Source organism: Temnothorax nylanderi, unplaced genomic scaffold (assembly GCF_030848795.1).
Source record: "Temnothorax nylanderi isolate EJ_2023f unplaced genomic scaffold, tnyl_v1.0 TNYL_tig0271_pilon, whole genome shotgun sequence".
In the NCBI taxonomy this organism is placed as follows: Eukaryota; Metazoa; Arthropoda; class Insecta; order Hymenoptera; family Formicidae; genus Temnothorax; species Temnothorax nylanderi.
The window spans coordinates 159,461-172,564 of NW_027249333.1; the positions used below are offsets into that span (position 1 = coordinate 159,461).

At 38.0% G+C, this 13,104-nt stretch overlaps 1 protein-coding gene across 3 annotated transcripts in view; it reads left to right on the forward strand.

Moving 5' to 3' along the window:
* LOC139780313 (uncharacterized) overlaps positions 1-11,929 on the forward strand; it is a 34,172-nt gene extending 22,243 nt beyond the window's left edge. The window contains exons 1-4 of one of the 3 annotated variants that reach the window (XR_011720204.1): positions 5,831-7,520; positions 7,581-10,317; positions 10,971-11,131; positions 11,389-11,923. Coding sequence is in view for 1 of the 3 variants with exons in the window: in XM_071718929.1 (XP_071575030.1) it covers positions 10,235-10,317; positions 10,971-11,079 (192 nt within the window). In the remaining 2 variants the exon portion in view is untranslated. Of the gene's footprint in view, positions 1-5,830; positions 10,318-10,970; positions 11,132-11,388 lie in introns of those variants that run through there. The other 2 variants (XR_011720203.1, XM_071718929.1) reach the window with 2 other exon arrangements.
* Positions 11,930-13,104: the final 1,175 nt, after the last annotated feature.

Here is a 13,104-nt window from a genome sequence, read left to right on the forward strand (position 1 = left end):
GTAAAAGCAAGAATAAAATAATAAATAAGTTAATAAAAAACTGTAGAAAAGTTAAAAATATAAAAATATTGAATAAAGAAATGCTTAATCTTAAGAGGTTAGGTTAGAAAATAAAGTCTTAAAAGAAGTTTTTTTACAGTCTAATAAATGATTTATTTTTATTATTATTGTTTTAAATAAGTAAATTTATTTATTATTAATTAAAAAAGAGTTTTACAATATATTAAATAATTTACTTTTATCACTAATTTAATAATTAGATTAAACTTATTTAAAACTTTAACAGTTCAACACAACACATTTTGGTTACGGCAGAAACTTTGATTAAGACATTCATTACAAAACAATTACAATGTTTTATTAGTATTAGTTTTCTTTTGAAATGTTTTCTTCTTCGCCATCAATTTTTTTATCTCTTCATTCAGTTTTTTCTTTTCTTCAGCTGCAGCTCTTTTAGCTTCCTTTTCTTCAGCTTTTCTTTTCTTTGCTTCTTCTCTACACTTTTTTCTATTTTCTATTTCTCTGTTTTCTTAATTTTTCCTCTTGTATTTCCAAATGATGTTGTTGCCACTCTTCTGACGTCAATACGGTAGAGATCTTTTTAGTTGACTTTGTTTTCTTTTTTCTTTTAATCTCTTCAGGCCAAATCAGAGCTCTTTTGAAAGGCGATGGGACGTTTTTTCTTTCTCCATCTTTATTGCATTCCGTATCAATATCTGTAAAAAGTGTTGTTATTAAAAATAACATTATTTAAGTATTTAAAAAATATTGGAAAGTTAGTCTTTTATACATACCTTGAGTTTTATCACTCACTCGGTTTTGAATCTCTTTAAGGTGGTTCATGCAGTACTTGCAAGTCAAATAGGCAACTATTCTTATTAGTGATAAATAAGTGTGATTTTTGTCCGTAAAAATTAGCATATAATTAGATTTATTATTTATGACATCTTTAATGCTATACGACCTCTACGTAATAAAATATTGAGACGAAAGTCACATCTTTTACTAGAGTTGTGAGCCCTGTGAATATATGTACAACAGCAGCGCGGCAACGTTGCGGTCAGCTGAGTCAGCAGTCTTCGTCGTCGCGATCTACATAACCTGTACGTACAAGCGATACAAGTGTGAAATATGAGCTGGAGCGAGCAGCCTCGACGTAAGGGACGTTTCGAGACGAAACGAAAAATTGATAGAATCTATTTCTCCGTGCGCTATACTCATCAGCTGACACGTGCGACGTTGCCAAGCTGCCGCTAGTGCCGCTCGAGCCCAGCCATCAGTTCCGTGTTGTCGATTTAGTCAATCGAAAATTACGTTTTATTATTATATGGTTCGGTCAATGAACTCGGGCTTTCGTCAGTATCTTGCAAAATGTTTATTGCATCGTTTCGTCAGTTTTTGGTTCGTTAATCTATTTTTGAAGTATTGCAATTTTTGCAGCATAAGCGCTTTAGTCTCGTTTTTCGGATAAGGGGTCCCCCCACCGCGTTAAATTGGCAAAGTTTACGGACATATATCTCCGGAACCAATCGGTTAAAAAATCTGAAATTTTACAGACACACTCGAGGAACGTTAACCTTTCATTTCATATCACATTTTCCGGGCTAAGTACATATGACTTAAATGCATGAACCACCTTAAGAACAGTGTTTCGTAAAACATTTTTATTTGACTTTTCAAAAATCTTTGTCACTCTTTTTATACTTAGATCTCCATATTCAATTTTATTTTCTTCATCGCCATTCTTGAACTCTGTAATCAATATTTTAAAAAATTAAATTTATTTTATACACTATTTTTTAAAATAAATAATTGTTTATATTACCTTCAATTGCACCAGTATTTAAAACTTGTTTATTACAATTTGAGCTCTCCTCGAATCTTTGAAACACTTCTTTATCATTTTGTGTTTTATTTTCAACATTTGCACCAACGTTTGCATCAACGTTTGCATCAACATTTACATCAACATTTGCATCAACGTTTGCATCAACATTTGCATCAACTGAAAAATATATAAATATAATGAAATTAACTTTAATTTGTATAAAATATTTTATATAATAATAGTTTACAAACCTTCAAACAAGTTACATTGACCAAAATTTTCAGAAGGCTCTACATCAATCATACATGTTGAATCACAAATCTTTGAAGTATTTATGTGAGCCTCCGCTGTACCTAAACTTTCTGTCTCCAGTGTTAAACTGTTTTTATTTTCTTCTAGTAATAAAACTATTTCTAAATCGCTAATATGTACATCCATATCTAAATCAGGTATACAAGGCGCTGGATCTACAATCTCAATCAACACTTCACTTTTATCCAGTCCGGAATCTTCATTCGTATTCACACTATTACTAGCATTCTCTCCTAAAGTAAATATGAATTAGTACGTAATTACAATGTTAATAAGTGACAAAGTCTCTAGGTAAATACATAAATTTTGATCAAATTTGCTCAAATTTGATCAAATATTTAGTTACTATAATATTAATTATAAAAATAAACAGCTTTCGTAGTTCGCCAGTGATAAATAAATATATTTCAGTTTCTCGACATAACTGGCAAAGTTTCGTACATCAAATTTCGCACGACGTTTCGGCCCTTGGTTTGGGCCCTTATCAAGTGACTGTAATAACGAAACGCAATTTAAGCGAGTAACAAATTACCAAATTACAAGACTTAAATAAATTAGTCATACCTAAATCATCTAAAAGACTCGTCGTAAAACATCACAAGACATCCGTAATATGAAGTTGTTCCAGGAAAATCATAAAGCTAAAAATAGTGCATGTTAGTAGTAATAAAAAGTAAAATGCAAAAATAAAATAAACGTTAAAACTCGTTACATAACTTGTGTGTCCAAAAATAAAATGTAACGTAGTCAGTTGTATAATGATAGAAGTACAATGATAAAAGAATTAAAAATAATAAATAAAAAATAATAAATAATAAATAATAAATAATAAATTAATAAACTTCTTACATGTCTTGTGTGTCGAGTGATAAGATATATACAAGTTAACTGTAGCCGAACGTGACATGTTCGCACGGAAGCGATCGACCGACTGGCGCGTTTGACCCAAAAACAAAGAAGTCGTGACAGATTGTTAAAATATTATTGGTTGTTGGAATAACCAATAGGATCGATTCTAAGTAGACGAGATGAGCCTATCATAAATCGGACAATCGTACAAAGCGATGATACGGGTGATAGTACGTTTGATGCAGCGAGATGCATTGTCTTACCGTACATTAAAGGCGTAAGCGAGGATATAGGTCGGCTTGTTAACAAAACCGGTCTTCGTGTTTTACATACAATTCCAAAAAAATTCCAGGGCACATGTGTGCCCTGCTTAGGTTAGTGACGTGCTTTAAACACTTAAATACTTTTAAAGCGCGTCACTAATCTATACGCCGAAGGCGTGTCCTAAAATCAGTGAGGAGGCCAAGCCCCCCCCCGCTCACACTTCTAGGTTCACTCACACCGATCATGGGGGGGGGGGGGGGGGTCCAGGGAGGCGAAGCCCATCCGCCCACGCATATACTTTGATATATTATATAGGATATATTGACGAGTAGGGATGCAATAATATTAACATAATTTATGATAGAAAAATTAATAAATTATTTAATAGAACATAATGTGATAAGTAACAAAATACATTATCCAAAGTGCAATGATAAATTAAAATTAAACAGAAATAATTTCTCATTTCGTTGTCGAAAAGTATTATATGAGAAAAATAAACGTAACAAATATGTGAAGAAACAATGCACATTTAAAGGAAGTGTTAGATTTAATACATGGTTTAGCAGATCTAACTTAAACTTGTAATTATGTAGCCTCCGAGACATCTGCTTCATCGTCCACAGTCTTCGGTGGATACAATTCTGCAATTGCACGGAAAAAACTGCTTAAGCGATCTTCATAAGCATGAACGCGTTTGAAGAGATATTCAGCTAAATATCCCACTAAATGCGAAGAACGCGTTCCATACCGTGGGATATTAGCCCTTACTTCTCTCCAAACACGTTCAATGTGCTGAGTGTGGGCTCCTGAATAGACAAACAAATAGAAATGAGTAATGCTAAGTTTAGTGTTGTGTATTTCGAATGCATATGTTGCTCTTTATATATTTGCAATGTAATTACCGGTATCTGGGTCGACGAAATTCATCGAGTGATTTACTGTTAGATGTTGGAAGCCTTCACTGTTTAAACAGTTGTACGACTTCCAACAATCCGACATTATCGTCGTCCCAGGTAGAATCCACTTCTTGATCAGCTCAAGCAGAGTTTTTTCCGTGCGGTCTTGCACTGGCACAATAAAAATTTTTTTTGTGCCACGTTCGTATCCACCGAAGATCCACTTTCACTCGATTATTCGGCCACGATTGTACTTCCTTTTGCCGATTTTTGCTTCGTCTATTTCGACGATTATATTGGGCCCTCCAAGTTTCGTTGAGTTCTTTTCGGCCCAATATATGTGTAACGGCCTGACTTTAATCGAACGCGGACTGGTGCGTTGGATCGGGAGTTCGATGACAGGCCCAGAGACAATAAGCAAGTGGTAGTTTACACGGAAGATTTATTCCAGAGATTACATGAGTGGCGGAACGCGGTATATTACATATAATCGCGGGACGCGATACACGACAACGGTCGGTAGGAAACGCGGGATATCGCACGGCGGATTTCGACGGGACGCGGCTTACAATTACATAAGTGACGGAACGCGGTATATTACATATAATCGCGGGACGCGGTGCAAGACAACGGTCGGTAGGAAACGCGGTATGTTACATGAGTGGCGGATCGCGGTAGGTTACCGCGGGCGGGCGTGCATATGCCCTCGGTGCGGTGCCGGAGTACGGAGCGCGATGACGCAGGAGTGCGGAGTCCCGGGGTCACGGCGGTGAGAACCCTCGCGACGAGGCCGAGCACGCTCGACCTCGTTGGGCCGTGGCCGTCGGGAGCAAGTGGGCTGGAGCTCGGGGACGCTTGAGAACACTCACTCGAGGCCCACACTCTGGACCTCGTTTAGCGCGTCGCCCTAGGATATGGTGGGTAGGCTTCGTCAGGAACAGGCGGATTGCCGTGGTATAGACGAAGTGCCGTCTCGCCGCGCGTGCCGGCTTATATACCGCTCGGCGCGGCGAGTCCGGCAGGAGGGAGGCCGATCGTCAGGCGCGCCGCGTGGTGGTGGGAGCGGCGCGATCCCGCGCGTTTGTCTTCGGCGGGGATCGGCTCCCGTCGGCGCTCGTCGGCGCTCGTCGGCGCTCGTCGGCGCCGTGCGGGAAGGCACCGGTGCGGCGGGTTTCCCGCGCACACGGTGCGTTTCGAAAGATTTAAAAAATTGGGCGCACCGCGCCCTGTCCTCGCCCGACGGAGGACGGTCGGACGGCATCCGGCGGGTGGTGGCCGGGAACGATGCCTTATTAAAGGGCGCATCGTTACATATGCAAACCTATTATAACAAATCAACATAACAAATTCTATAAATATATATCTATTGAACATATATTCATTGTATTAAGTATATTAAATTATACTTACTTCTCGGCAAAAAGAAATCCAGTCAACAACCGAGTGCTGAGAAAGTTGTAACTCTGTGCACATAAACATAAGTCTCGGAGGTCTTAACGTAATAAAATATGCAGTCATCCTGCATATTGTTTCCAGGCTTAATTTAGATTTGCTGAACCATGTATCAAATCTAACACTTCCTCTAAATGTGCATTGTTTCTTCACATATTTTTTATGTTTATTTTTCTCATATAATATTTTCCGACAACGAAATGAGAAATTATCTCTGTTTAACTTTAATTTATTATTGCACTTCGGACAATATATTTCGTTGCTTATCACATTATGTTCTATTAAATAATTTATTAATTTGTCTTTATCGTGAGTCACTGCCAAAAACTCGTGCAGCTGCATTTTGACACGATAACTTAAGATAAAACAAAAGAATATCATTTCAAATTATGTTACACTTCTGACTTACTAACCAAACAGTTGTCACGTGATCTGCTGCATGGCCTGCATGCGCGTGCGGCCACTGAGCATGCGCATATGGCTGCAGGGCATGTTCGTAGTCGCTACAGCTCGTCGGTATGACAGGAATCATAACCTGATTCCTGTCAACTTTAACTGTTAATATCTCGCTTCGCGGGGCAGAGCGACACTTTTTTCTGCCAGATTCGGTCGTTTTGTGCAAAAACGCGTCGATTAAGCCTAAGTTCAACGAAATCGGTGAGGAGACCACTATTCTTCAGATTTACCCTGTTTTGTTTAAAAACCAAGGGCATACATGGGGCTCGAACCGAAGAGTCGGGATCGAACCTGGGACTCGCTGATCACAAGTCGACCGTTCTCAAACAGAACTACGTAAGCCCATTTATCGAAACACGAGAAACGGTATATTCGGCATATGTTAATTTTGTACCGCTATAAGATATATAGTATATTAAAGGCCCGGGCACATAAAAAAGGAGGAGAAGGAGGAGGAGGAACTTATACTTATAGCGAATTCGGGCGCTTGCACTAGTGCACACTGAGTGCGCACTAAGGTTTGTTCTTAATCAATTATATTTACAGATCATCTTAAATACTTCTTAGTCTATTAGTCTATAAAATGATTTGTACAGCATCCATATATAGATATTACAGATTGTTTTATTGGCTAAAAAGTCTTTAAATGTGTATTTAAGCGACTTTAAATATAAGAATAGATTATAAACAAGAGCGCACTCAGTGTGCACTAGTGCAAGCGCCCGAATTCGCTATTAGAGCTTTACTATGATTCAACACTGGCAATAGTCATGTAATGTGGTTCGGTGTGTGTTTTGTACGCGGGCCAATCTGTAACCCGTGTGTAATGACACATATATCTTTCATAGGCTACGGTCAACGTGACGCTACAAATGCTTCGAAGCATTCCTCTTCTCTTTTCTTTCAATGAAGAAAGAAAGAGAAGAAGAACGCTCCAAAGCATTTGTAGCGTCACGTTGACCGTAGCCTATGAAAGATATATGTGTACAGCGAGAAAGAGTGGTAAAGGGGGCTCTGGAGGATACGAGGGGAGAATACGTAATAACAGTCTCTTGTCGCATCATTTACGTCATTGTCGTCACTGCTTAAAATCTATCCAGAGAGACTTATTGCGCCTTACTAACGATCACGCCGGTTGTAGCGATGGCGCCGACTTGATGGACTTGGCGGCGAATTATAAAAGCGATGCAAATTCAACTCCGATTGCATCGAGTTCTGCTGCTGTTTCAGCTGATTTATTTTGTTCCGCAGTACCAGGTGATGGTCCTCCTGCTTTTTCAGCAGATCTTCGTGCTGTTGCTTCTGCTTTTGCAGCAGCTCTTCGTGCTGTTGATTCTGCTTTTGCAGCAGCTGTTGCAGCAGTCTAAACATATCATCTTGTTTCCCAGATTGCCGGGGTTGATTATGACCCAATGGCCAATGGTCTGTTCCACCATACTGACCAGGTTGCTGATGAACAAGTATGTATACATTATATATCTACACAGCTAGTATATTATATATATATATTTTTTTTTCAGTATTAAACAACTCACTTGTACGGTCATTATTGGTGGGTTCCCGATAAGAGTCTGCAACTGTTCTTCATGCATTTGAATATTCATTGTTTGTCTCAGCACGCCTGGGATTGACGAATTCATTGCCATATGTTGAGATTGCGGCTCCTGCTGTTGTTGCTGGTACATCAGACGTTGTATCATCAGATTCGGTGTCTGCTGTCCCACAAAGTTGGGATTTTGAATCGACTGTTAAGTCGAAGTGCTAAGAGAAGCAGAAACAGGTCTGAAAAAAATTTGTTCTTCCTTTACTATAATTCGTTAGTCAGTCATTGGTGAGAAGAGTCATATAAACATAAGAAAAAAATATGAGAAAAAATCAAACAGGCACAGTAACAACTGTGCCGCAACCAACAACGTAGAACTACGTCTACTGTCCAGGCACAGTAACAGGATTATGAGAGATATCATTGCCACCTTTGACTAGAGAGGATACGGCCTTAGAGGCGTTCAGGCATAATCCCACGGATGGTAGCTTCGCACCACCGGCCGCTCGACCGAGTGCGTGAACCAAATGTCCGAACCTGCGGTTCCTCTCGTACTGAGCAGGATTACTATCGCAATGACTGGTCATCAGTAGGGTAAAACTAACCTGTCTCACGACGGTCTAAAGGAAGATGTCCTGACAGTATGAAATAGGGGTCGAATAAAAAGATCAGGATGTACAAGATTTATTCCAGGAAAAAAAATAAAAAAAATAAAAAAAAATTTAATATTTACCCCAGAAGAAAGAAAAAAAAATAAATATAATGTTAAAATGTCAAAATTTGAATAACTTTAGGAGACACCATGTCTGTAAGAGATACCATGTCTGTGAGAGACACGAAGTTTATTGGAGTCATAATATAACAAAGCACGGATTTCTTTACAGTGGAATAGGCCTACTGGGGAAACCACTAAAAAAAAATTCTTGAAAATTCGGTTTATTAACAAATGAGTAGTTCGCGCAAAACGTTGCAAGAAAAAAATCGGTTTATTATTAGCAATTTTGGATTTTTTAATGCGATATTTTGACGTTTTAGAACATAAGAAACACATTGGCATCGAAAACTACGCAACCAGTTTAAAACTTATACCCCCCTACCTCCCTTATATACCCCCCCTTATTACTCTACGATTATTATTTTCGAAAATATAACAAAAAACTGCACAACCGGTTTAAAAAAAATCGGTATCGAAAAAGTAACCCCACCACCGTCATTTCCGGAAAATTCTACCCCTATTTCATACATAATTCTTTAAAATTCGGTCTATTAACGAATGAATAGTTCACGGTCAGACAGACAGACAGACATACAGACAGACGTCAGGTTCTTATAATAATTCCATTTTAAGAAAATCGGTTATAAATAGAGAGTTCGGTCTTGTTTTATCATAAATGGGACTTCTTAAGCTTTAAAATGAGATGTCATTTATTAGTCTACGATTATTAGTTTTGAAGATATAAACGTTCAAAGTGTGACATGTTTTCGTTGCATTCGAAAATAGCACAAGAAATTTAGCTAAACTTTCTAACGCTACTGCATCGAAGAGGTAAGAAGTGGAAGGTTCCGACTTGTCTTATCATAAATGGGACTTCTTAAGCTTTAAAATGAGATGTTATTGATTATTCTACGATTATTAGTTTCGAAGATACAAACGTTCAAAGTGTGACATATTTTCGTTGCATTTGTTGCAGGCTGTGCCTAGATTTACCCCCCTTTATACCCCCCTTATACCCCCTACCCCCCTTATATACCCCCCCTTATACCCCCTCCCTTATACCCCCCTTATACCCCTCCTTACTGTCGATAAAGACGTAGTTCTACGTCAAAAACTTTAGCAGTAAACAAATCAGCCAATCAGGGCTCGGGCACATAGAAAAACTTAAGCAGTAAGACGTAAGCAGTGAGGAAATCAACGGTTTTGATTCACTACTGCTTACATTATGTCTTAAGTTCTTGATTGTGATTGGCTGATTTGCTAACTGTTAACGTTTTACTGTTTAAGTTTTTCTATGTGCCCGGGCCTTCACAGTCAAGACATAACGTAAGCGGTAGCGAATGAGTACCGTTGATTTCCTTACTGCTCAAGTTTTTCTATGCCCGGGGCCTTAAATGATATCGTCAGGTAAATAATTAAATATTGCCGGCGCAGCGGCGAGATCGTTGGCACGCGGGCGCTTCGTTTTTTGTTTTTGCGAAAGCCGGAATTGTACGCCAGCGCGCCACGCGGTGTTTACAAATAAAGACGGTCGTCCACGCCGCGCTATCATTCACGACATTCACGTTTCGACTCCCGACGCTGACAATGCTCGAACCGACAAGCAGCCGAGTGAGCGGCGACGATTCCGTGATGAGAGTATCACGATGATATCGCAGGTAAGAAAGATACAATATTAAGTAATTCTCTCAATCGTCGGATTATCCCGACTGATTTTCGTCGTCGCGTCACGCGCCGACTGCTCACGAACATGGCCGAAGCACGCCGAAGCGCGCTGGCCATTGCGCGGCACATACCACATACCTCGCGCCTCGCGCGGGTACGGGAATCGGACTGAGGTGAATATTGGATTAATGTACGCCGAATATAATAAGTTTATTGTGTTTCAATGAATAATGGACTATTATCGCACACAGGATCGAGTGAGAAGACGATCGGAGTGCTGGACCAACGTTTGGTCGAGAATCGTCGCCCGTCGGATATCATCGTGGGATTTAATGTGAGTACAGAGTACAGAGTACGCGAATCGCGTGATTTAGAATAACGAGGCGTAGTGATGACATGTGTGATATATGTGTCGACCGTTTAACGTTTAACTGCATTCGCATCTCGCGGAATTTTACATTGTATATTTCGAGCTGTATCGCGAGCGTGTCTCCCCAAGTAGCAAAGTGACGCCAAATGACGTCTTAATAACGTCTTAATGACGTCTATGACGTCAATAAGACGTCTTTAGACGTCATCTTTGCTACTTGGGTCGAGCGTATATTTTCGAACGGTTCGCTCGTTTTGTTTCAATTCGGCCGTTGACTCGACTCGCGTTGTGTTGTATCCGCGCGGCGTGCGGCGTCGGTAAATAAGCTGGGGGTCTATTACGTATCTTTTCACGAGGTGAAAATGCGAAAAAGTGAACAGATTTACTAGATTTTGACCAATGAAATCGTAGATACTCTAGTGAACTCTCTCACTTTTCGCATTTTTACCTCGTGAAAAGATACGTAATAGACCCCCTGGCCGCGTTCAGCGGAGAAAGAAGCTCGGTAAACTGTCGGATTGAAATAATGGAAGTGCGCCGTAGTACGTCGATCGTTTTATATCAGGAGTATCTAATGTCTAATAAACTAATAAAGTATTGCGATCGTGTTATGCCAGATACTTCGCTCTCGATCGTGAAATATTGGACAGTGGTTCTGTGAGTGTCCTGTGCAACGGATGGCGAGGAGGGCAAGGAGGAGAAGGAAGCCTGACAATCCCGTTCTGAGAGGAGGAGGAGGCCTGGCGGAGGCATCAGGCCCCGGCGGAGCAACCTCGGGGTGAGTATTCTTTCTTATCTTAAAATTAATAGCTTTTTCATTTATTCGGGCCGATTTATCTCGGATAAGTAAGAAATAATTTGAGAAAGGGAAACCATCTAAAAAAAGTTTATTCTCGTAAAGATTTTTCCCAGAAAATAAATACATATATTAATAAATCTAATTGAAAGACGAATTAGACGTGTGTAAATTATTTTCTGAAACATTGGTCATTTTGAGCGTCTCTTTAATATGAATCTTTCGTTTTTGTGTTACAGAATCATCGCAGCTACATAGCTGAATAACTCCGCCCGTTGCGCATCTGGTCGGTGAGTGATGATGAATTTTTTCTAAGAGGGTAATGAATCTGTGAATATATTAGAATGTATATTTATGTATTATTCCCACGTAATAATGCAGATAAATGTGACTTGTCACATATTTGTTGCCCTAAAATGGATAGACTAAATCAGACTAGGCTAAATAATTAATCCTAGAACCCTCTATCATTTATCGATTTATTTTGCTTACGGGAGAATGCTTTCGCGTTAACACGCATCGAGTTCACAACAGAACTCGTTATGTCGACGCATCATTTATTTGATGCGTCTAATATGTTTTTATTGCATAGAACACTATAATCACGTATAATCAAGTCACTTGAAATTTATAGGCAATTTATTGAAATATTTTAAATATATATTTTATCAAGTATCTATATTAGTTACAATTATTCTTAATATTAATATCAATTAAATAAATTTATTAAATTAATTGCATTTTCATATTTTAAAATAATTATTGAGAGATAGGCATAGAGAGAGAGACAAAGAATTAAAATAAAATTTTACAAGAAATAAAATAATATTTTTTAGATATAAACTGTCTCATCACTTGAGTTTTTTTTATACGTTTATTTTTCGGACAATACTTAAGGCGTTAAAAATATTTCTACATATTTTTTAGATTATAATAATAATAATAAATAATAATAATAAAATATACTCTAGTTTCATTATTCTTCGTATCACGTATAACGATTCCTGTGTTACTTAAAAATTTTATTTCTTCAATGACCTTATGGAAACATTTGGAATTTCCAAAGTGCGTTCTATCAGAGGAATAAATAAATTGTATTAAGAAAATGTTTTCTAATGAGGAGGCATATTCAGGCGGTAGAGTCGCTATAGATCCATATAATGCACCTACTTTATGAATGCCTGCTGCTGTTTCCAAAGGATTTCCAGTTTTGAAATTATCATAATACCAGAACAACGGTATGACTATTTGATCACCATAATATTCTCGTATTGACTTCCAAATGCTTCCCTCGCAAATATTAGTGTACACTTTATTAGTATATGACGATGAACTGTCAGTATTAATGATGTTTAATACTTTCTCGTAAAAATGAGGTATTTCTAGTAAATATTTTAATATTTTATGCATTGGAACAATTTGACCTTCGCATTTCTTAATTGTTAGAATTGTTTTCTGCTTGTTTTTCTTATCATTATATACATCACCAATAACGAACGGTTCCGGTTGAATAAATAATTTTGATTTCTTGAGATACTCAAATCTTCTATGTTCTGTTCCAACATCCTCTAATACTGATATATTAAAACAGTTTTGTAAAACATTTTGAAATTTATAAGGTAGGTAATTCCTTTTTCAATTTATTGTGAAAGTGTTCTGAAATATTCTGAATAATCTCTTGCAATTCCTCAACAATTTCTTGCACGATCAATCTAGGAACATTAGGTTTATTATACAATGTACCGATATATTTCAAAACATAATTCCGAATATCCTCAGATTGTAATACATCTTCCTGTTTTAAAGAATTATCATTATTAAATGAGAAACTATGTGTAGACTCTTCTCCAAAATGAATGTCTTCTATCGTTCGTGTATTACTTTGAATGGAATTTTGAATTTTATTGGAAACTGATTTTGTTTGGTTATTTCGAAATGAACATTCTGTTAAATGT